Source organism: Equus caballus, chromosome X (genome assembly GCF_041296265.1).
Source record: "Equus caballus isolate H_3958 breed thoroughbred chromosome X, TB-T2T, whole genome shotgun sequence".
NCBI classification, from domain to species: domain Eukaryota; kingdom Metazoa; phylum Chordata; class Mammalia; order Perissodactyla; family Equidae; genus Equus; species Equus caballus.
In genome coordinates, this window is record NC_091715.1 from 120,140,524 (window position 1) to 120,164,222 (window position 23,699).

The 23,699-nt window shown below is 36.6% G+C and overlaps 1 protein-coding gene across 2 annotated transcripts in view; it reads right to left on the reverse strand.

Annotated features, from left to right (window-relative positions):
• Nucleotides 1-23,699, reverse strand: part of TENM1 (teneurin transmembrane protein 1) — a 735,241-nt gene that overhangs the window by 154,581 nt on the left and 556,961 nt on the right. For both annotated transcript variants that reach the window (XM_023633984.2, XM_023633980.2), the window contains 4 exons: nt 18,785-18,970; nt 16,847-16,870; nt 14,812-14,958; nt 4,451-4,667 (listed from right to left, as the gene is read on the reverse strand). In XM_023633984.2, the coding sequence (XP_023489752.1) occupies nt 4,451-4,667; nt 14,812-14,958; nt 16,847-16,870; nt 18,785-18,970 (574 nt within the window). The remainder of the gene's footprint in view (nt 1-4,450; nt 4,668-14,811; nt 14,959-16,846; nt 16,871-18,784; nt 18,971-23,699) is intronic.

Genomic DNA, 23,699 nt, shown 5'->3' on the forward strand with positions numbered 1-23,699 from the left:
ATTATCCAGCCCACTGAACGCAGAGAGAATTATTGATGCTTATATAAAGTTACAAATGATGTCAATCATGGACAGGCTCTGACAGTGGTAGAATGTCTGATAAGTTAAAAAAAAGAGTAATTAGTTTGCTACTGTTATATAATCACTTCGTCTTTTATAAATTTGTTCCTGTGCTATTTGGAGAACAGTCATCTTACCTTTAGGCTCTGCATTTGGGAATTGACTTATTTGGTCCTAATATCATCTGTGTGTTCTAGGTAACCAAAACAAGTTTTTCATTAGCAAATATGAGAAAAGCACTTCCGTGTCACTACAACTAAGCCACTCACTCATTCACTCATTTTTCATCTACTTCCTGCCAGGTGCCAGTTGTGATTTCTAGTTCCTGTTCACCTTCTTTTTCTTTTTAAACCAACATACTACAGGTTCAGAAGTTAAGTAAAAAGATAAGATTAGATTTTTAAAGACTCTCAGGGAAATAGATCAGAAAGAAAAAAAACACTTGAGGTCTTTCCAAGGAAGGCTATAGAAGCTGTGTAGTCCAGAGGTTACAAATTCAAATGCCAGCAGGGCCAGGCATGAAATGGAAAGTGAGGGAAGTGAGCCAGGTGTAAGGGAGACAATGCATGGTGAGGTAGAGAGGCACGTCATATCCCATCCAGAGGGGCAGCTGGCCCAACTTTGATCCAGACGACCTCTGCCATGCCCGTGGGCCCAGAGATGCCAAACTTGGTAAATTTTCTAGAGAAGGAAGATATTCCAATTTTTATATGACAGCTCCTAATTTCTAAATGTTGGGCCAAACAAAATACATGTGTGGGCTGATATTAAGCAATCTCTGTTGTAGCCGCTTGACACGGATTGATGTGGGGATCAGCCTCTCATGGCTACAAAACAGACAGATGAGTTTGGCCAGACCTTGCTGTCAGCGGTTGCACTAACCCTCATAGGATTTTGTGTTTTAAATGCACTTCTCCATTAGCGATGGCGAGTGAAATGTCTGGCTTTGCAAATTACTGCTGTCGTTTAGTTTAATGTACTCTTGTTTTTACATATTTATAAAAACCTTTTACATTATTAATAGTGATTAAATGCTTAGACACTGAAGATCAATAATGCTTCTGTTCACCTATTTACATTATTAAAAAGTAATAAGTCATACAGGGCATGTAGAATATGTCGTTTGCTTTGTAGTCATGTTTGGAGTAGATTGAAAATAAGAAAGAAACAGGCTATAGGGTAAAATGTATTTAGAAAAAAACAGTAACTGAGTTGGGCTTGCTAGGGGCTCCACCAAAGGCAGGTTGCATGTTCACAGTGACATTACACCATCATGGGGCACAGGAGGCACACATTCCATGTGCCCTCACATGCCAGTGCAGCAAACTCATAACAAGAAAGGATAGTCTCCCTTGGATGCACAAGGATGAACAGTTATTTAACCTTTATGTGTCCTTGCAACAGCTGGTCACTTGCATGCCATCTTTAGCTCCAAAGGCTCCTGTTGGTGGCAACACTCAGCAGCAACTCATCTGTGTGGGTCACATTTTGCCAGTAGGCAAATGAACCTGTTGGTAATGCTTTCTTCATCTGCCTACCCATCTATCTCTCAAGTATGTGGCAAAAGCGAAAAAGCAGATTGTTTTACCGGATTATGGCACATAAGTATTCTAGATCTGTCTGAGGAGTGCAACCCCACAGTCAGGAATGTCTAAGGGCCATAAGTCTTTTCAGGGTCAGCTAGCCCGGCTTTCTAAGCAGCTGAAGTGGCTCGACATAGTGGTTTAGAGGTCAGGCTCTCAGTATCAGTCTGCTTGGTTTCGAATCCTGGCTCTGACTCTCACTGGTTGTGACCTTGGGCAGGTGACTTACTTGACATCTCAGTTCTTGTTTTTGCACCACAAAAGTGAGGATAATAATAGTGCCTACCACATAGGGTTTTTGTAAGGATGAAATGAGATAACGCAAGTAAAAGCTTAGGGTGAGACTTGACACATAATAAGCACTCCATAACAATTTACAGGGAGCAAAAGGCCCAGTTCACCAGTCATTCTATTGTGTTCTTCTACCAAGAGGAAGTTCATTAGCACTGGCTTGGCATTTGTAAATAATGTCATTGAAATGTATTAAACTGAACTGGATTTGTAAATATTACTTGGTTTCTAAGTTTCTTGTGTTAACCTAGATGCCATTTATCTAGTATAAATTAGATCCAAGTCACCAGGCTTATTTAAGGATATGTTGAAATGGGGCAGCTGTGGTGTACCTGCTACAGTACAAACTTGCTGGCTGTGTGATGCTGGGAAAGGTATTGAATCTCTCTGAACCTCAGTTTCCTCATATATAATATGCACCAATACAAACCTACTTCACAGGGATACTGTGAGGATAAAATAAAATAATGTGTATTTGAGAGCTTTGCAAACTAAAAAGTACTATATCGACCTAAGAGCCTATAATATTATTGTTTATATATGTGATCAGAATTGGATTTATTTTACCTAGAGATACCCAGAGTAACACTGCACGTGTGGAGTTCTTGAGAGGAAATATACACTGCTTGTCCCCAACTATTTCCCTTGGAAAAGGCCCGTGCCTTTTTGGACGGATTAGATATGTCTGTAATAGCTGAGACCACTAGATGAAGGAATCCTGTCGTCCTGAATTCAAACATGACTTGCAGAGCCAAATAATAACTTGGAGAATTTTATAAAAGAGTGAGGAAAACTCAGTCAAACCAGGAGGAGGAGAAGGGCATTAACCGCCACAAGTAATAGGTTTGTTCACTCTGTGAGCGGCTGGCAAGTGCTGCTGAAGCATGAAGCTGAACTGCAGGGGTTGAAGTTTCTCCTCACTTTTCTAAGTTTATTGCTCAAACACCCTGCTCTGGGTCATAATGACTTGTCTCCTGTCTCTCTCAGGTCCTGACTTTCTCCCTTTACTTGAGTTCAGTGAGTCATTTAATATATCTCCATGTCATGGAGGTTGTTATTTCTTTCACTTTGTTTTTTGGATTGACTTTTCCCTAAGCATGGAGAAAGCTACAGAGTTGATGACTTACCTCTACCTTAAATAGGAAAATGGGGGTAAGGGCTGCGTTTTGTTCCTTTTGTTCCTCTGGTGTACAATAAATAAGTCTCCACTATTTAAATAATTACTTTGACTGCAGCCCATCCACAAATTACCCCAGAGTTGTTATTGAGCTGGGAGAAACACTTCAAAATGGGGATTATTGAGTCTCTTTGAATAAGGGAAACTTTGACTAGATCTCCTGGCAGAAAAGGACTTTCTTGTGATGCATTGGCATTTGGATTTTGGGTTCTGTCAGAGACCTAAAAGGTCAGAACTGCACAATAATAAAAATAATGAGAAAGTTTTAAGTTTCAATAACAGTTCTAGTATACAATCTGTGGGAAGGACGCTGAGTGTTTTAAATTTCCAAGCACATCTTTTTTTCCCTTTTCTACTGTGTATAGGTCAAGATTGAGTTGAATTTTCTTAGATTGGCACTGATAACAATATAAACCCTTGACCGAGTTTTTCTTGAGGACTGATAACACTCAGCAGGAGGTAACTGAGTGGGTGGGATGTAGACAGGAGCTCCTGGACAAATACTTTCCATATTTTTAAAAAAATTCTTGTTTGCAATAGTCTAGAAGCTAGTAAAATATCAACTTGTAGAATGAACAAAGGAGAACATTCTAAAGAGACCAGAAATGTTGACTTCAGTGACTTATATCTAGTGCTAATTAGTAAAATATATCATTGTTGAAGATGAAGCAGAGAATAATGAGCAAATTCATGTTATTGTACTTCAAATAAGTAAGATAATTTTTAAAAATTTCTTCACCTAATGGATTGGACTTTGGTCTCAGGTCTTTAGTGACAATGCATGCATTTGAGCTTTCTTAGAAGACGGATTTTCACAAGTCTTGCATTCCTCATTAGGACATCAAATTCACTCTGGTCTTTCATATGGAAACATTTTACATCACAGGATAAAACTTAAAATTTACCTTTTGAAATTCAAGAATTTTTCAAGGGATCAATCCAGAAGTTAAACAATAAATTTCCAAATTATGCTTCATCCTATATTTTGTCATCCTATTTTTGTCCTAATTTGTCATCCATCCTATTTTTGTCATTAAAAGCCACATCTATACTTTATTTCATCATTTATACATGTGTCTATATGTGCGTGTGTACATATATATAGATACACACATACATATTTATATATGTGTCTTTTATGATAAAGAGTCTCTAAAAATGAATTTTCTCCCTTAACTAATCAGTAAGGTGTTGGGCATTCCAGAGAAGCCTAAAAAAAGAAATCAGTATGGACTGTGTGGAACGGGAAGCAATCTGATCTTTAGAAGTTATCTTCCTTTCATAGTTAAGGAAAAATGGGACCACTGTTCATTAAGCAATAAAATAAATACATATATACCTGCTGTCAAATGAGATCTCGGGAGGAATGACATGAGTACTGTCCTTGCCAATGAGGAATTTGATTCGATCATAGAAGAGTCTTGAGGTGTGCTGAGAGAAGAGGGGTTGGCTTTGCTGAATGAGGTCAAGAGGATCTGGTGAGCCCTGACAGAGAGGACTTACATAACAGTTGCTTTGTTGACAACAATCAGGGTCCACACAGTCGGTCAAACCATCTGAAAAAAAAAAACAATTTTGAAATTTAGTTTCAAGAGAAACAACATAGTTTAAAATATGCACAAATGGAGAAAAATCTAGAATATAGCCAAAGGTAACTGTCCATATTTTGAGAATAGAATCTATTAAATACACATGTTTCTCATGAATTAGCACTCACTCTGAGTTTATATGGCACATCAGTGAAATTCAAAGTATGTTGTTCATAAATCTTTCTTGAATTCTCTAGCATATATAGGCTGTGGTGTATTGTTTAGTATTTGGATAGATTATTCTGTTAGGTATCACTCTTTAGAAGGTTCCTTCTTCCTCATCAAGACGATTCCTCCAGGATAGCAATGATTTCTTATAATTCTTTTGAATTTCTCACACCATGTACATTTATGAGCAAACAATCAACAAACGCTTGTCAACTTGAATTAGCTTGTATTTTAAAAATTCTCCCAATATTCTTGTCTAGTGGTAATTCTCAAAATAAAGGTTGGTATTCTTGTGGTGACAAAGTGTAGAGCAGGGCAGTGATTTTCGAATGTGTAGTCAATTACCTAGGGAGCTTATTAAATATGTATATTCTTGAGCCCCAACTATTGAGTCAGAATTTCTTCAGAGCCCAGGATTACACATACTTAATCTGGGAAATTCTGAAGCAATTAAATTTTCAGAACTACATTTTTAGGAATTTGTAGAAGCAACTAGAGCTTACTTGTTCCTAACAGTAGTTATTTGATGCAAGTACTAATAAATCTCAGGTATATGAACGTGATGAGTCACTCTCTTTCATTTCCTAGGCCATCACCATTTACTCTAGACTCCTGAATGCACGGTTGTACCAACAAAAAAAATCACATAAAACCTTCATTCTTTGGTAGAGAAATGATGTGGGGCATAGGGGTTCCAGGAGGAGGGGAGACCATTGAGAATATAATAGGTGCAAAACACTGTGTTAGGTGCTTGCAGAAGTAAAGAAAGAAAAAGGTCCTTTTCCTGTTTTCAGGAGCTTGGAGCTTAGTAGGAGAAATAGGTGTATAGAACAGCTGACTCTTATGCTAGTTAAAAATGCAGTAAATGTTATAAGAGAGTTACATGCAAAGAGAAGAGGTTGGAGTGCTTAAATTGAGCATATGGACAATTCATTCCACACCCAATAAGCGAAAAAATTAAAGTCCTTCCAAAGTCCTTAAAGCAGACAAGTGGCTCTAATTTAGATGTTTAACAAGGGTAAATAGAAAGACGCTAATCTTCCTGGCTTGCAGTGGAATAGGGAGGTTCAGATGGATTACCGGCTCCTTAAGGCTGATGATGAAAGTTACTGGCACTGATGTCATGTGGCTCTTTTGCTTGCTCTCTCTCCCTTACATGGCTGCTCCTATGGAGCTGGAGGGGGACATACCACATCTCGGGGCAATGAAAGCCAGGAACACCAAGAGAGTAGGCATGTGGCACAGCAGCTGTAGGGCACCCAGGAAATATTTTCCCCGCATGAGGTCCTTTCATATTCCCTGTACCATAGATACTACTTTGATTTAAAATGCAGTTTGCTTCTTTTTGTCTCCCCTGTTTGTTCAAGGTATTTTTGCCCCGATTTCTACTTCTCTGTATACATATTTCTTTTTCACTGACTAACTTTTAAGTGTGGATTCATTTCAATAAGAAGTCTCCTGCTCCCCATTACCCCTCATTCAGCAAATTATATTAATAGATTTTCTATAGATTTTAGATGCCGTTACCATCTCTCTCTCCAATACGTTGTTCTCAGCCTCCTATCAGCACATTATCTCTTTACTCGCTAATTAAACATCTGGATGCACTGGAAAGCTGGCAAAAATATCAGGATGATGAAGAGTTTTCTCATGTCTGGAATAATGTACTAAACAATGAAAAACTGCTTTTCGAATGGGCAGTCACCTTTATCTTTCAATTGGTAACAAATGCACTAGTAATAATCAGACTGGGCATTCACAGGTTTCAATCTGTCAACCACACAATTCTAACTTATTTCTGAAAATAAATCGATTTTAAATAAATAGTAATGCCCAAATGATCTTCAAAACTGTATTCTAAAACTAAACACAGAGCCAATTCAGAATTGGGACTCACATTCTCATCTAGTTATGCGCTATAAATTCCAAGCTAATGTTTCCTATTTAATAATTGCCTATTATACAGGGCTGACCCTCTAAGACCTTTGTTTTCTGAGAGAACAGCAAGACTTCTGTTGAATCTAGAAAGGCTGCAGGCAAGCAAACCAATAATGGCATGCAACCCCCAAATTATAATTCATAGGTAAGCCCGGTAGATGGGCAAAGATCTTCTTACCAATTATCACATTAGATAACACCCTATACAGTATGTCTAGACTGTTACAAAGAAGTGCAAATGACAGTCACACTGCATGTGTGGGTTTCTTTTTTCTTTCTTTCTTCTTCTTCTTCTTCTTTTTTTTTTTTTTTGGCTGTTAACGATTCTTTTATTGTTCTGAATTGGAAGCTGTGGCACCCTCCTGACAGCCAGGCTCAGGGTATCAGATATGGACATATCAAATGTTAACTTATTTTACTTTTAGGGCTTGTTCCCTTTAAAGGAATAAAAATAAAAGCAAAAAAGAAGCAGGTTAAACTGCCTTGAAGGACTAAACATGGCACTCACCGATCCTAGCTTTGCCAACCAGTTAAGGACTATGCCAGCTGGCTTAACTGGTACTGATGAAGATCAAGGACGCTGATTTCTGTTGTACATGATCAAGCCATTCACTATTAAACTTTTACCTACTAGATGTATGCCCTTGGTTGAAAGAAGGATTGGACAAAGGAATATGAATGATGTTGGGAAAAACTCATACTTTCCTAATCCTTAAAATGAATTTATAAATATATACCTTTTAGGGACAGCACTCACATTATCATCTTGATAAAAAAAAGGACAGCTGGTTCATGGTAAGGTATCCAAAAGGATTTGGAAACATGTATAGATTAGTTAATATTTGTCAGGTACGGCACTAGGTACTTCCACATATATTACTTCAACTAATCCCTACAAGAATCTTGTTAGGTAGACATTCTCATCCCCATTTTACAAATAAAGACGGGGAGGCTAAATGTGGTTGCAGAGCTGCAAGTAATCTGGGAGTCATATTAGCGCCCAGTGTTCGGACTGCAGATCACAGGTTCAACATCATAATCTAAGTAGTATTATGAATACTGACCTCGGCTGTAAGACTTCCAAGTGCCTGACTTTATATAGACATTTAGAACGCATGAAGTGGTTAATGTCAAAGAAACAGACTACTTTGATTCTAATCTTGACTTTACCACTCACAATCGATATAATCCTGGACAAATCAGTTCAACTTTTGGAGTCTCAATTTTCTCATCTACAAGATGGGAATAATAAAAATACCCACCCATAGAGTTGTTGTAAGGGTCATGTGCTATAATAATCATAAAGAGCTTATTTAGCACAGTGTTTAGTACATAGCTAGCACTCCTGATAAATGTGAGCTATTGCCATTAACCAAATTCTGGACTGTACAGGCTGCAAAGAGTCTAAGCATAGAGTCCTAGGGGCAGATGCCAATGGTCTGCAGTGGCAGCCTAAAATGTTCAGACTCATTGCTACTGAAGTTGCCTTCTCACTGGCCAGAGGGCAATTAACCTTTGTGTAGCATATTCAGTTTGTTGGAACGTGTTCATTTTGTGAACTCTGCTCTGTTAGGTTGTCAGATAGGTGGAATCTTATGTGGCTCTACATAGACACTAATGCTACAGTAAATCTTTATTCACTGAATTTCATAAATTCAGAATTTGTTATCAGTCGGACAGGGGCTGGATTGAAGCTTAACCTTTTCAGCATCTACAGAATAGAGGGTCTGCCAAGCAAATTAGTAGTGAAAAAGAAATTGAGGGGCTGATCATTTCAGTGACTCAGTTAAACAAAATCTCAGGCATTTTAGAAACCCATGAACACTGGCTAATTATAAATCATTCATAAATTTTTACTAAAGCAGGTCCCCTACTAGGCACTCCTGTTAGCTTAGTTGTTGCCATTATATGCATTGAAGGTAATAGGACTGTATTTCCTTTGGAAATAGTTTAGAAACAATTTTTTTTCATTTATTCAGGCTGACTTTTCACCCAAGCTTTTTGCTGTATTAGTAAAAAGACAGTGGGAGAAGCTCAAGTGTACTCAGGATTTGACCTGCTCAAATCACTGTTATTGCTGTAACCTCATACAATTTGCTTTTTCTGGGTCAGAAAAATAAATAGTTCATATGCCACTAATGTTCATGTCCTCCTGGTCCCCACCTGCCATCAATGGCTCCCCATATCCCTCAGAGTGAAAGCCCATGTCCTGACAAGACTTACTTCCTCACAGTCTGGTTCCTTGCTGTCTCTCTCTTAGCTCTCTGACCTGACCTCCTACTATCCTGCAACCCCCTTCCCCACTATTCCTAGGCCTGGAGTGTTGTTCTCTCCGATATCAGTACAGCTCACCCCTCACCTCCTTTAAGTCTTTACTCAAATGCCATCTTCCCAGTGAGACTTTCTCTGACACCTTATTTAAAATTTCAGTCCTGTCCCACTTGTATCTGGAATCACTTGGCAGTTTCGGCTCTCATAACTAAGTGATGATCCTTTAATAAAGGAGTTGCTTGGAAATGAGGAGGAGATGGTCAGAAGAGAATAATTAGGAATATGCTTTCTGATTCTAGGTCTTTTGTACCAGCCAAATCTTAAAAGTAAACGTGGAGCAGGTGTCTGGCCCCTAAACAGAGCAAATGTTATCAATTCATTGCTCCTTCTATTTCATTTTTCTATTTATTAAACACTGCAGCATGCTGGTGACATTCAAAACATGAGGCTTATTGATCCATGAGCTTATATGTGTTCATAATTCACCCATGGTGCTGATTTCTAGATCTAGAAACACTACATCATAAAATAGGCTTGCAAACAGCTATTATTCTTAATGAATGGTGACTTGTTATGAAGAATGATCCTGGAAGATCATTCTCTTTTATGCAATTAACTTATTGATTTTACCAATGAATATGAATATAGACCACTGGAAGAATTTGTACAAGAGAAGCTTGGACAAACATGTGACAAATACTTAAGTGATCAAGAGGGGAAAGTCCACTTTGATTAAACACTCTTATTCTATATCTTTTTAATTTAACTTTCTTGACAATCTTTCCACAGTATCAGAAACCGCTTTCCTTCCTCTGTAACTAGAGTGAATAAAATGTAATCTTTGGGGGCTGGCCCCGTGGCCGAGTGGTTAGGTTCGCGCGCTCCGCTTGCAGGCGGCCCAGTGTTTCGTTGGTTTGAATCCTGGGTGCGGACCTGGCACTGCTCATCAAGCCACACTGAGGCAGCGTCCCACATACCACAACTAGAAGAACCCACCCACAACAAAAAGAACATACAACTATGTATCGGGGGGCTTTGGGGAGAAAAAGGAAAAAAATGTAATCTTTGTTCATAGCTGAAGATCTTATAAAATTCTCACTGTTCTGTATGATCTGTCCAGTGCCTACCTTTATATTTTCATCTCCCACCGATCTCTCCCTGACTCATTGTATTCCAGCCACAATGACTTACCTTGTACTTCCTAGAAGAGCATAGCACATTTCCACCTCAGGGCGTTTGTACATGCTGTGTTCCCTTGATCTGGAAAGTTCTTCCCCTGATTTGTGTGAGGCCTCCCTTATCACATAGATTTGGTTGGGTCCCCCTATACACGTTTATAGCACTCTAAAAATTTTATAGCACTCTTTACAGTTGAAAATATATACTTATTTGTGTGGTTTCTTGCTTTATATCTGTCTTCCACCCTAGATCATAAGCTCCATGAAGGCAGAAACTTGTCTTGTTTGTCATTTTCTCCCTGGTGCCAAGCACAATACTTGGCACAAAGTAGTAATGAATGAATGGAAAACTGAGTACCCAATATGAAATATTTGACTGAAAGCTAAACATTTGAGTCAAACATTTGGATCAGTGCTATCCAATAGAACTTTTTATGATGACGGGAATGCTCTCAATCAGTGCCAATACAGTAGTCACTAGCCTCATGTGACTATTGAGCATTTGAGATGAGACTAATGCAACTGAGAAATGAAATTTTAAATGTTATTTAAATTTAAATACTCACATGTGGCTAGTGGCAACTATATCAGACAGTCCAGATTTTGATGTGTTCAAATAGATACTAGATGGTCTACAAACTTAGCCAAACATCATAAAGAAGTTTAAAATTTTGATAAAGTCCAATTTATCACTTTTTTCATATTGCAATTTCTTTCCTTGCTTTTATGTTTGAGAAATCCTTTCTTATCTTGAGATCTGTCATCTATATTTTCTTCTAATTATGTTTGAGTTTTCTTTTACCTTCAACTCATTAATCAGCTGGAGTGTTTTTATTTACCTTATTCTTTTGGAATATGGTGTGAATTGAAAATCTAAGTTTTTTTTCTTAACAGTTGTCTCAGCATCATTTATTTCATAATGCTTTTCCCCCACTGATTTTTGATGCTGGTTTTATAATATACTAAATTTTTATTTGGACTAGAGTGTGTTCCAGAGCTTTTTATTTGGTTGTATTGATCTGTCTACTCTTACAGCAGTATCACTTTATTTTAATTATCTTACCTTTAAAATATTCTTTAATGTCTGATAGTTCTAGCTTGCTCTCACTATTCTTTGTTTTAGCTATTCTGATTCAGTTAATATAATGTCTAAATGTTTTTTCTAATGTCAATTCATTCGTGCATGTAATGTATGGTGATCTTATTTTCCCAACCCCAAATCAGGACACACGATTAACAAATGAAAATGTGGTCACCATAATGTTGCCTTCTCCTCCAAGCACAGGGTGTGCACGTGGTAGGTGCTTGTTAGCTAAGGGCATACATAAGGTCAAGACATTTGATAGGTTTGTGATTTCTATAGTAATTAGGTCTTATATACACAATGCATAAGATAGCTTTCCTTTTTTTGCATGTTACGGAAAAAAATCCAAAGGTTATTTGTTCTCTGTTCTGTTTTTACTATTCAAGGAGCACTTAGATAGTTCCTAGACCAGCTGTGTCAACCCACATATTCAATGCAGCCCAATTAGTTACTAAGAGTCACAATGCATCGAATCAGAGTGTAACAAAGTCAAAGCCGCAGGAAGTAGCAGCGATACTAATGAGTATTCAAAGCTGATTAGAATGCAAAAAAATCCCGCCATTCTTTAAGTACCAGCTATAATATGGAGTAATCAGGCAGCAGCCACTTGAAGCAACTGCTTGAAAGTGATTTTATTTTTGATTGGGAAGATTTCTTAAGAATTACATTTTAAAAACTAGGACCACTTTTTTCTAAAACATTCAATTGGCACTTTCTGATTTAATTGAAATGCACACACACACACACATGCACAGACGTATGCAAATATTAATCATTAGTCATATTCAACTAAATGAATCTAGCCATTCTGGATAGCTGGAGCGCTGAGATCAAATGAGAGGCGTTTAACGTACTCTTAGGGATAATATTTAGATATCATACAAATGGAATTATTGTCCAAAATCTTAGTCATGGGGCTTTCAGAGGTTATTTGATCCATCTTTTCATCTCAAGGTAGAAGTGAATCTATATTTATCATCAATATCATCTTAATCCTACTAAAGGAAAAAAATGGTAAGGGAACTCTCAAGGAGCTTTCCCCCACCGCTCCCTAAAGAGACAATCTTACAAATGCACTAAAGTCTTAACAGGGTCTTTGATTTTTGATTCCCACATAGATACATAGTTTTAAAAGAATGTTCAGAGGTCAATACAGATTCAGCAAAATCTTTTATACTTTTTGTATCTACATATACCACAGATATTGAGAATTGATAATCCACGAATTCATTAATATTTAATGGATCCATTCATGCAACACTTTTGACTGCCTTGAGGTGAACTTGAGGTCATAAACAAATACTTTATAATTAAGTACTCAATTATTTTTATCAAGCTGTGCTTTATTAGGGCAGGACACTTATTTTGGCTCAACCCTAACTGAGTCAGAAATTATAATCGCATAGGTTGTTAATGTATTTTCTGAGCACAAACCTTGTAATCAATTCATCAACTGGGAAATCTCTATTACTACCTCAAATCCTTTTTGGAAAGAGACAGACCACTTAGGTTTGTACCCTGGCTTTATCATTTCCTTGCTATATGATCTTGAGAAACTTACTTAACGTTTCCGTGCCTCAGTTTCCTAATTCGTAAAGTAGTATTAATAGTAGTGCTCACCTCATGGGGACCAAATGAAATAATTCACATAAAGGACTCAGCACAGTGCCTTGCACATAGTAAATCCTGAATACAAGTGAGCTAATGTTATTAGTGATTATGTTGGGCATATAACTATGAGTCATGCTTAACATGTAATAAGAAAACCATATAGACAAAATATAATTAAGTATTCGATTACATGGTGCACATGATAAGCACCATGGGAGATTGGGGTGGTGGATGTCAGAGGTTCCATGAAAGATATGGTTTGAGTTGGGACTTAAATGATGGACAGAGAATGATGGGTGTAGAGGAGAGGGCATACCAGGTTAAGGGGCATATTATGAAAAGGTGGTAAACGAAGGTGAAGGTGAATCTTGGAGGACCATAAAAGTCAAGTAAATAGCTGATCAGTGTACCCCATTTAATTGAAAATCTCACTCTGGCTTTCCAAATAAAGTTTTCAATTTAGGTGGGTAGTAGTAAACTGTCTCTTCAGAAAATGGTTATCCTAAGCTCATTATGTGCGTATGTGTGTGTGGGGGAGATGAGTGGTGTAGTTTATCATCTTTTAAGTAGTTCACATGAATTATCTCATTTAATATTTCTAACAATCCTATTAGACAGTTAATATTATTATCAGCCCCATTTTAGAGATAAGGAAATTGAAGCACAGAGATATCAACAAACTTTTCCCAAATCTCACAGCCAGTAAGTACATAGCAGAGCTAATATTTGAACCCAGAAAGTCTAACTTCAAAGCCCTGTGCTCTTAATGACGAAGCTGCTTCAGCTTGAAATTCATAAGGTCTTATAACGTTTTAAGGTAAACGGCTAGCTAGAACAAATAAAGGAGCAAACTCTTACACCCAATTAGGTGCTTAAACTATGATTGCTACCTTATTGATTTAAGCCCTATGTCTGGATTCAAATAACAAAGTATATAATTGTCTAGGCAGATATAGAAACCTGAGGAGTCAAATTTAATAATCCGCTTCAATTTTAAGCTAATATATAGAAACTAGAAATAAACTTTTTTTGGTAATTTCATGTTTCCTTGAGGAGAAAGTAATAGGAAAGTGAGGATTTGTTGTTTCAGGCTCATTCAGAGGTGATTTGGGCTGTTTGGAGGCCTGATTGTACAATGTATTAGATGCTTTTGTTTGTTTGATAAAATAGGTGGTTACCCTGAGGCCTTGGAGCCACATATTGCTTTTTAAAACACCATTTGCAGCTCTTGAATTAAATATAAAAAATTCTACTGTGAATTGTCTTGATGCTGTGTCCCTTGACAGATATAAAGTGTTACTAAAAGGTAGAGACACAAGAGGGAGCCCTAAATGACTAAGAACAAAGAACACTATTTCACAGTGTGTATAATGCAAGCTACACTAGCATCTGACAGTTTGGACAATGGTACATTAATTTAATTTGGAATAATAAAAGTCATAGGTACGGGAAGCAGCATGGTTGTAGTAGTTAAGAAAACAGACTCTGAAGTAATATAGCCCTGAATTGGAACCTTGGTTCTTTTACTTTCTAGCTGTGTGACCTTGGAAAAGTCACTTACCATCTGCACTCCAAGTATCAACTTTCCCATCTATAAACAGGAAAAATAATAGTAGCTAAACTTAATAGCATTGTTGTGAAAATTAAATCATATATAATGCATGCAAAGAGTTTGGAGTATTGTCTTATCATAGTGAATATTCAATAAGTTGAGATTGAAAAAACTTGTATGACCTTACATAACTCAATATTGTTTGTTTATACTAAGGATTCCTGATTTTCACTGTTGGCCAGATTGGTCATCACTGTGCTAGAGGCTGGGCTATTCCTTTCTTATACGAACATTTTATAAATGACTCACCTCCATCATTGTCCAAGTTATCTCCACAAAGCATTTCCATGACAACATTGCAGCCTGTCCCACTCCAACCCACCTGACACACACAGTGCCAACCATTTTGATCCAGGGTACATCGCCCATTTCCGAAGCAGAGTCCTGGGCAGCCATCTGAAAAGACAGCAGATAACAATCACAGAGACGTCAGAATAGGACAGACCAACAATGATGTATCTGCCTATAGGCAAGCATCTGATCTGGGCTCCATTCAGATGAGGTGTTGAATAAATGGAAGAGGAGATTGCTTGCTTACCAAACCTTCCCAGGGAACTTGTTATCCCTTACTCTGCCGTGCTTTTCCTTAGAGAGCCAATTAAGCATTATTAGTGCTAACTCCAATTCCCCACCTCTGGTTCAGATAAGATGAAAACTGTGATAGAGATAGAAATGTTTTTGGTTTCTTTTCAAATAACTTACCTCTTCATTTCAATCAAAAATGGATGGATGATATTATATCTAGTTAAGGGCCAATAAGTTGGGAAAAGACAGCAGTTTCTATGAAGAGAAACTTTCCTTAACTACTTCTAGTCTGGGCTGCTTTTTCCCTTCTGATGTACTGCTTTGGGACTTAGGTGTGTTCGTATACAGTTCAGACCATACCGTTAAGTATTTGCCCATATGGTGCCATAGAAACGTGCTGCAGTTGTTTTACAACTACTTAACTTTTCCTCTCAAGATTATTATTGATCTAAGGGCTAAGGATTGAATTTTTTGTTTATCTGGTATCTTTCTCAGAAGCTAGCATCATATTATGCCTGTAGTAAGTGCTCAACAAATGTTTATGGAATTAACGCATGCCAAATTTAGACTTTCAGTATTCTACGGAATAACTGGATAAATACAGCCAAGAGGAAATTGTTATGCTTAAATGACTGCTAGCCATTGATAAACCACAAACACTAACAATGGTGTCCATTTAGACTTTTAATTTCTCAGGGATGCCCTACTCTTTCTACCAGTAGTTTAGAGTTAGGCTCTTCCAAAGGGCAACTGTGCATATGCCAAGCGCTCAGTGGGCCGATGACAGCAATAATGGCATACAGCTTCTGGAAATTTTCCCAGTAGCAATACAGGGCTAAGTCTAGATTTTACTGGAGACAGTCCAATCAACACTCTTTTCATTTTCTGTTTTTGAAAGAAAATTCCAGAAGTGTAAAGAGCAAAAGAATGTTTTTCTTTTAATTCTGTAGAAGTAACCCAGTATTCCTTCCAAATGGTTTCCAGGCAACTATCAACAGACCAGAGGATGAAAAAACTTTAAAATAAAATGACAGATGGCTGTTAGAAAATATGAAAAGATTTTATACATATATATATATATATATATATTTCTCAAGAAGTAGTATAGGATGAACATATATAGGATTAAGAAAGGAATTTATCTAGTTCCATTCTCAAGGTATATCCAATGGATAAAGGTATATCCAATGGATAAAGAGAAATTAGAGATAATTTGGGACATATTCAAATTCTGAGGCTGAGTTAATGAAATGCACCAGGATATCTGACAGAAAACCCCTATTGTCTCTATCAAAGGCAGGTCCCTTGGGGGATGGATGATAGGGTACTTACAGGGGGATAATTCTCCTGCCTTTGTAAGGATCCAGTACAGGGGCTTAGAGCTATATTGTTATGTTAAAGAAAAAGTTCAGCTGTCTACCAACAAATTAGTTCACTTAATAATTTCCTGTCCATGTTATACACACAGACATGCACACAGACACACACACACACATAGAACTCAACGTAAAGACAAGGAAAAATAGTTCTTAAAACTACTTATCAATCCATTATACACTAAGGCAAAAAATGACTCTTTGATGTTAGAAAAACAAATTACTTTTTAGTCTGACTATTATAGCACGAACCTGGCAATATTACACTTAAGAAAGATTGACAAAAGTAAAAGAAAAAAAATCCCACCAACCCTTCCTTTCCCACATGCATATTTTCCGTTTAAAATATTTTTCTGTTATAAAACTAGTGAGAAAAATCTTACCTCGGACAGCATCTAAGTAGTGAGCTGAAAAGGGGGGGAAATAGTGATTGAATCAATTTCTGGCAGAGCAAAGCTACATAACATGTACTAATGGTTTACTATGTGTTGCCTGGGAGGAGAACAGCAAACTGCACACTACTGAAATGCCTCCAGCTCAAAAGTCGGTATACTGGCCTGTGCAGTTTGTGAATAATATTTTCTGTGGGAAAGATATTAACGGCTTCTCTCCAAGAAACTCTATTAGGCTTCCAAAAAAAGTGTCATATTTCATTAAAAGTATAAGAACTGCATTTTTACATTTCAGTAATAACTTTCATGAAAGAGCACTAGATTGAACTTCTTATTAGTAATATCTTTAGAAGGGAGTTCTGGAGTAACCACCTTTGGTAATCATCACAATATTTAAATCCTCTTATGTGAAGGCAATAAACTTACTGTAGTGCAGGAATGTAATTACTTAAGCTGCATCTGAATCTCACCCCTCACCACCTTTTTAATGAATCTTAAATATTTTCCACAGTCACAGAACAAGACTTACTGTACCTTTAGTAGAGTAGTAATGCAGTTTATTAAGATTATATGTTATATATATTATATATATTATACATTACTTTGGCAGGTTCCAACCGTTATAACAAAATACTTTCACCTAAAAATGAAAGCTGTAGTACTGTCTAGTCAGGGAAAAAGAGCCCACAAACAATGAATTTGTTATCCAGAGGGCATGCTTGCCTTTGCTCTGCATGAATTGTTTGTGTGTTCATGAAATGCCACTGGAACACTCTGTGACCCATTTTCCTTAGCTAAATAGTGGGAATCTTACTCGTCCCTCTGTATATGCAGGGAAGCTTTGTGGCAGATACGTGTATTTTTCCAGAAAAATAAAGCATTTTAAAACTGAAACCTTAATTACTATTAGTGTTTTTTTAAAGATTTTTGTTTAATTTCTATTTTTTTCGGATGTACGTCATATTTCGAATTCTGTGTACATTACATCATGTTCACCACCCGAACACTAATTATAGTGCACCCCTCACATGTGAGCCTAATCACGTCTTTTGCCCTCCTCCCTCCCCCTTCCCCAATGGTAACCACCAGTCCAATCTCCAATGCTAGGTGTTTTTTTTTTGTCGTTTTTATCGTCTACTTATGAGTGAGATCATATGGTATTTGACTTTCTCCCTCTGACTTATTTCACTCAACATAATACCCTCAAGGTCCATCCATGTTGTCACAAATGGCCGGATTTCGTCATTTCTTATGTAGTGTTTTTTTTATTGTGTGAAGACCATGTGATAGATTAACTATTACAGAGGTTTTCTCATAGCCACAGACTGTTCTCTCAGGCAGCATTCTGAAAATGAGTGAAATTGCTGACAGGAGATGAGAGAGGGCAGATGCCTCGGTACAAACTCTCTATACAACCCAATAAACAATTCAACACAGATGTTCTAGTGATGGTAGGTCAGGAATGTCTTCCTCATGTACATTAAAGACAGTCCTTAATGATATTGAATGGCCCCTGTTAAAGTAGTCTCATTTAATGAAATTGCCTCTAAGTGCTTTCAACCAAAACAACCTATACTTTTCAAAAGGAAAAATGAGCAGTGAATGTTATCTTCACAACAAAAACACTTCTCTTATTAACTAACGATGCTTTATTCCAATGTATCATCTTTCATTTGAATAACTCAAAGCACTTGGAAGGCAAAAATATAAGGAATACTGAAGTGATGAGAAAGGAAATGACACAAGAAATAAGGTATTATCAACAAAAGAAGAAACCTCCCAGTTAATGAAACTTACAAACTATGACTAACCCTCCTTCTTTCTCCTCCAACCTCAAATTCTATGAAAAGCCTGGTGATTGACTTGCTAGACTGCTTTTACTTCTTCAATTAATCCAATTTACTTTGTTCAAAGTATAGTAGTACTTACCAATCGTGCAGTGGTCGCCCTCCCATCCAGGGCTACACTCACATTTTCCGTCTTTGCACTGGCCATGCTCAGCACAGTGTGAATGACAGGAGCGTTCTTCACATGTTGGTCCTACCCAGCCTTCTTCGCATTGGCAAATTCCCCTTGAGCAGACTCCATGGCTACCACACTCCATGGTACACAGCTCTGTTGGGAATTCAAAGAAGATACATTTAGGTATTTTATTAAAACCAAAGTCTGCTCTTTCCAAAAGACATTAAAATTACCCAAAATCCCAGTCTATACTTATATTTTAAATATATAAACAAAATGTCACAAAGACCTTTAGCATTTGAGTGAACGTATAAGGAATTCTGTAAAAAATATAGTTAAGTCTCCAAGTATAAAATAAACTCCCAGTCAAGTTGATTTTGAGAAGTCCATAAAGTGATAATGCCATTCAAGGCTTAGAAATGAAGTCAATGCCAAACAAATGTCAAGTGGGTGTCACTAAAAATTCATTAAGATCACTAATAATGTTGCAGGGATTTTATGACGCTGCAAGAAATCATTGGGGAAAAACAGTAACATAGTAAAATAGTGCCCTCACTTCATTCAGGAAGACAGTTTCTACAATTGGAAAGATAACTTTCTAGTAAAATTCATAATATACAAAAGGTACAGCTGCCAATGATGGCAATCAGTTGGCTTCCCTGATCATGCTAATAATATTTGCATTTATTTCAAGCATTTAAAATAACTCTTGGTTGATTAAAATATAGTCTTCTTATCTTGAAATGTCATTCAATATTTAGCCAATATAATCAAGATGTATATGGGCTCTGCCGAAGTTCTCTCCTCTGTCTCCTTGGCTTTTTTTTTGAGGAACATTGAATATTAATAAAATTATCACAGTAGAGAAGCCAAAATAAAAGTTTGGCAAGCCTTTCTCTTGACTGAATACCCTTGTTGGAGGGGGAGAAGGGGGATAAAAGCCTACAGAAAGAATGCAATAGGTTTTGGGTACAATTGGCCATATATCCTTGAAGGAAAAACGGTGTTCTGGAAATCAAGTTGTCTATCTTTCATAGTCTCAAATTCTGAAACTGATTTTATATATTGAGAGGGACTGACATGTGATGATATCAGTGTTATCCTATATTACATGTAAGAAAGCTCTTTTTTGTAACAAATGTTTCTACTCTATAGATAGCAGATTATTTTTCAGTAGATGAGATTATTCTTCTGATAAAGCCATGGTCATGAATTTTATTACTATGTAGATCAATCTGTTTACTAATTAATTCACAGTATTCTCTGAGGGTCAAGGTATGATAAAAAGAGCAGTGGATTTGACATAAGGATTCCTCTGTGTAAAAGCTATGTACCCTTAGGCAAATTACTAACATGCTCTCTTAATCTCTGCTTGTGTAACTACGCAAGGGAAGTAATAATATTTATACCTCACAGGGCCATTGGGCAGATTTGAAATTTACTTTGAAGGTAGAACCAACAAGATTTCCTCAAGATTAGATATGAGGAATGAAGGAAAGGGAAAAAGAAAAGTTTTGGCTTAAACAACTGGGTGGACAATGCTGCCATTAATGAAATGGGAAAGGCTGAAAGAGGAATAAGGGTGGAAGATAAAACAGATTAATTTTGAGATAACATATAGATAGCCAAGTGAAGGCGCTAGTTAGGCAGTGGGACACATCAATTTGACAAGCCAGAGCTGGAGATATGAAATTGGCACTCATTAGCATACAGGTGGTATTTAAAGGCATGGGACTGTATGATATCCCTAAGGAGAGAGAATAAAAGAGCCTCAAGAACGAGCCCTGAGGTATTCCATGATTTAAAGATAAGGCAGAAAAAGAGGAACCATCAAAGGAGACTGGGAAGGAGAGGGCAGTGAGTGATTGGAGGAAATCCAAGAGACTGTGGTGTAACTAAAGCCAAAAGAGGACACTTTTTCCAGAAGAGAGTAGTTACCCATATAATATTGCTGAACGGTCAAGTGAGACGAGCAGAGAAGCAGCCCTTGGATTTATCAACATGGAAATTGTTGGTGACTTTCGGAAGAGTTACATTGATAACGTGGTAGTTGTAAAGCCAGGTTCTAATGGGTGGAAGACTGAATGGAAAACTGTGCATGGGATCATCAGGTTGGAAGAAAAGTCCAGGACCCAGAAAATACAAAACAAGGAGGCTTGGCCTAGTAAATTATAACTCAGGTAGGTTAACGTTGAAATAGCACCTACTTTCTCTATCTTGGTTCTGAATCTCTGAATGATAATCTGGATTTTTAACTGCAGTTCTTGTAGTGAATCAGAGATTGTAATTGTGCTCCCCTAAATGGTCTCCGTCAAGACACTAAAATCTGAACTGAAAGGGGTTTTCTAAGATTAAGGAACTAAATTAATAAAAGCCAATCAAGTCAGAGCTAACTGAAACAATTAGAGGCAAACATTTTGCATATATATATTGCTTTATGCAACCATAAATTTTAGGCATAGAGGAGTATATCATTCTGTGATTTCCTGAAAAGTAATAGGACTTAGATGAACAGTATCAACAAAATGGCAGAATAGGCTATCTTTAAACCATCTCAATATAAACACTTAGAAATGTTGAATATAATGTAACAATTTGTAAAATTGCTCACAAGAAAGAGAAATGCTCAAGTCTCAGAAGCAAAGAGGATGCTAATAGTCAAAGAAGTAAGCGTATAACTCAACCCTCTGGCAGCCTTGAAGGGTTATTATACCTGTAAAGACTAGAGGCCTGGGTATTTATGTCCACAAGGAAAAAAATATGAGGTCTTTCGCCCATTTAAGATAGGGAGTTGGACTGAAACTCCTGCAGAAACTAAGGAACCTTGAAAGGCTGCAATCTCAGTGAGATGGGGACTAATAAACTCTATCCACTAGCCCAGAGAGATGACAAGGAAACACTGAGTATATAGTAATAATAATTTTGTAATAATACATAATAATTTGTATAATATAATGATAATTATTATAATAAACTTCGGGGTTAGAAAACAATACTAAAATAATATACTACCTAACAATAATACTTACAATGGACTGCCCTGAGTGAAATATTTCTAAAGCCTTGTATTATTCAGGAGTCAGGTAGGAGATATTTTGTCAAGTATGCATATAAAAATTTAAAGGTGGAATTCTGTTTCTAGTAATTGTGATCTAAGTAACTTTTACTATTCTCTTCTGATGAGAACTAGAAAATTTAGACAAAATACATTTAAAAAAATCTCTTGGATGCTACTAGAGTTCACAAAAGAGTAAAGTACTACTGCGCCAAGTTCCAGGAGAAAAAGAAAACCTAGAGAGGTGAGTCTGACATTTGTGGATGCTTTTCCTCTAGAAGTGTCCATCAATTCTGGTAGAGGCGGCTGGAAGACTCAGAGACCTGGCTGAGCTTTTGTCAGTCTCATCGGTGCAGAAAAAATATTTGACTAGATAATGGGTAAGAAATTTCCAATACCGAAGAAAACATCAAGCCAAATATATGAAGCAAAATTGAAGGAACACAAAAGTGAAAAAGACAAATTCTAATGCCCCCTTTCTCATTAATTGATGGAACAAGCAGACAAGAAATCAGAAAAGATATGGAATATTTGAGCAACATAATTAACAAATTTGATCTAATTGACAAATATAGAGCACTGCAGTAAATGACTACAAAATACACATAATTTTCAAGTGCACTTGGAACATTTACAAGCATTGACCATATGTTGGGCTATAAAGCAAGTCTCAACATATTTCAAAGTATTGAAATTATTTATAGTATGTTTTCTGTCCACTGTGGAATTAAACTTGAAATCAGTTACAAAAGATAATTATAAAATCCACATAAGATTGGAGATTAAAAAATATGCTTCTCACTAAACTATAGAATAAAGAAGAAATCATTGTGAAAATTAGAAAATATTTTGAAATGAATGAAAATGAAGGTGGCACATATCAAAATTTGTGTAATATAATTCAATTCATGTGTATAGGAACATTTATATAAGGTATAAAGGAAAACCAATTGAAAAACAATGACCCAAGCATCCATTCAAAGAAATTAGAAGAAAAAAGAGCAAAGTAAACTCAAAAAGGGTAGAAGGATGAAAATAATAATTATAAGAGATGAAATTAATTAAATAGGAACAAACGTACAATAGAAAGAATCAGCAAAGCCAATATTGATGATTTGTATTGATCGATAAAATTGGTAAGCCCCTGGTGGGGACTGAGCAAGAAGAAAATACAGAAGACTCCAATGAACAACATCAAGAACAAAAAAGTTGACATCGCTATTCATCCTACAAACATAAAATATCATAAGAGGATATTACAAACAACTTTTTGTCAATACATTTGAAAATTTCAATGAAACGGACAAATTCCTAGAAAAATACAACTTATAATAATGAACACAAGAAAAAATGGGAACTAAATAGTTTCTATAAAGAAACTTAATCCACAAAGAAAAATACTCCCACAAAGAAAATCAGTCTCAGATGACTTCACTTGTAAACATACTAAATTTTAAGGAAGAAAATCCACCAGCCTTGAATTAACTTTTCCAAAGAGTAGAAAAACAGGAAACAGTTCTCGATGTGCTTTATGAAGCCAGCATAACCTTGATATAAAATTCTGACAAGGCTATTATAAGACAAAATACAGACTAATATCACTTATGAATATGGATGCAAAAATCCTAAACAAAATAACACAGCAAATCTAGCATTACATAACATGAACTAATATAATGACCAATGAGAGTGAATGGCCAATGATTGGTCTCAATGATCAGAAGTCAGCATTGACTGTCTAAATTAACTTGGCTTTGTAATAAGTCTTGCTATTAACTAGAGCACATCTCCTTACTTTATTCGGCTTCTTTCTTTAGCTGATCAATA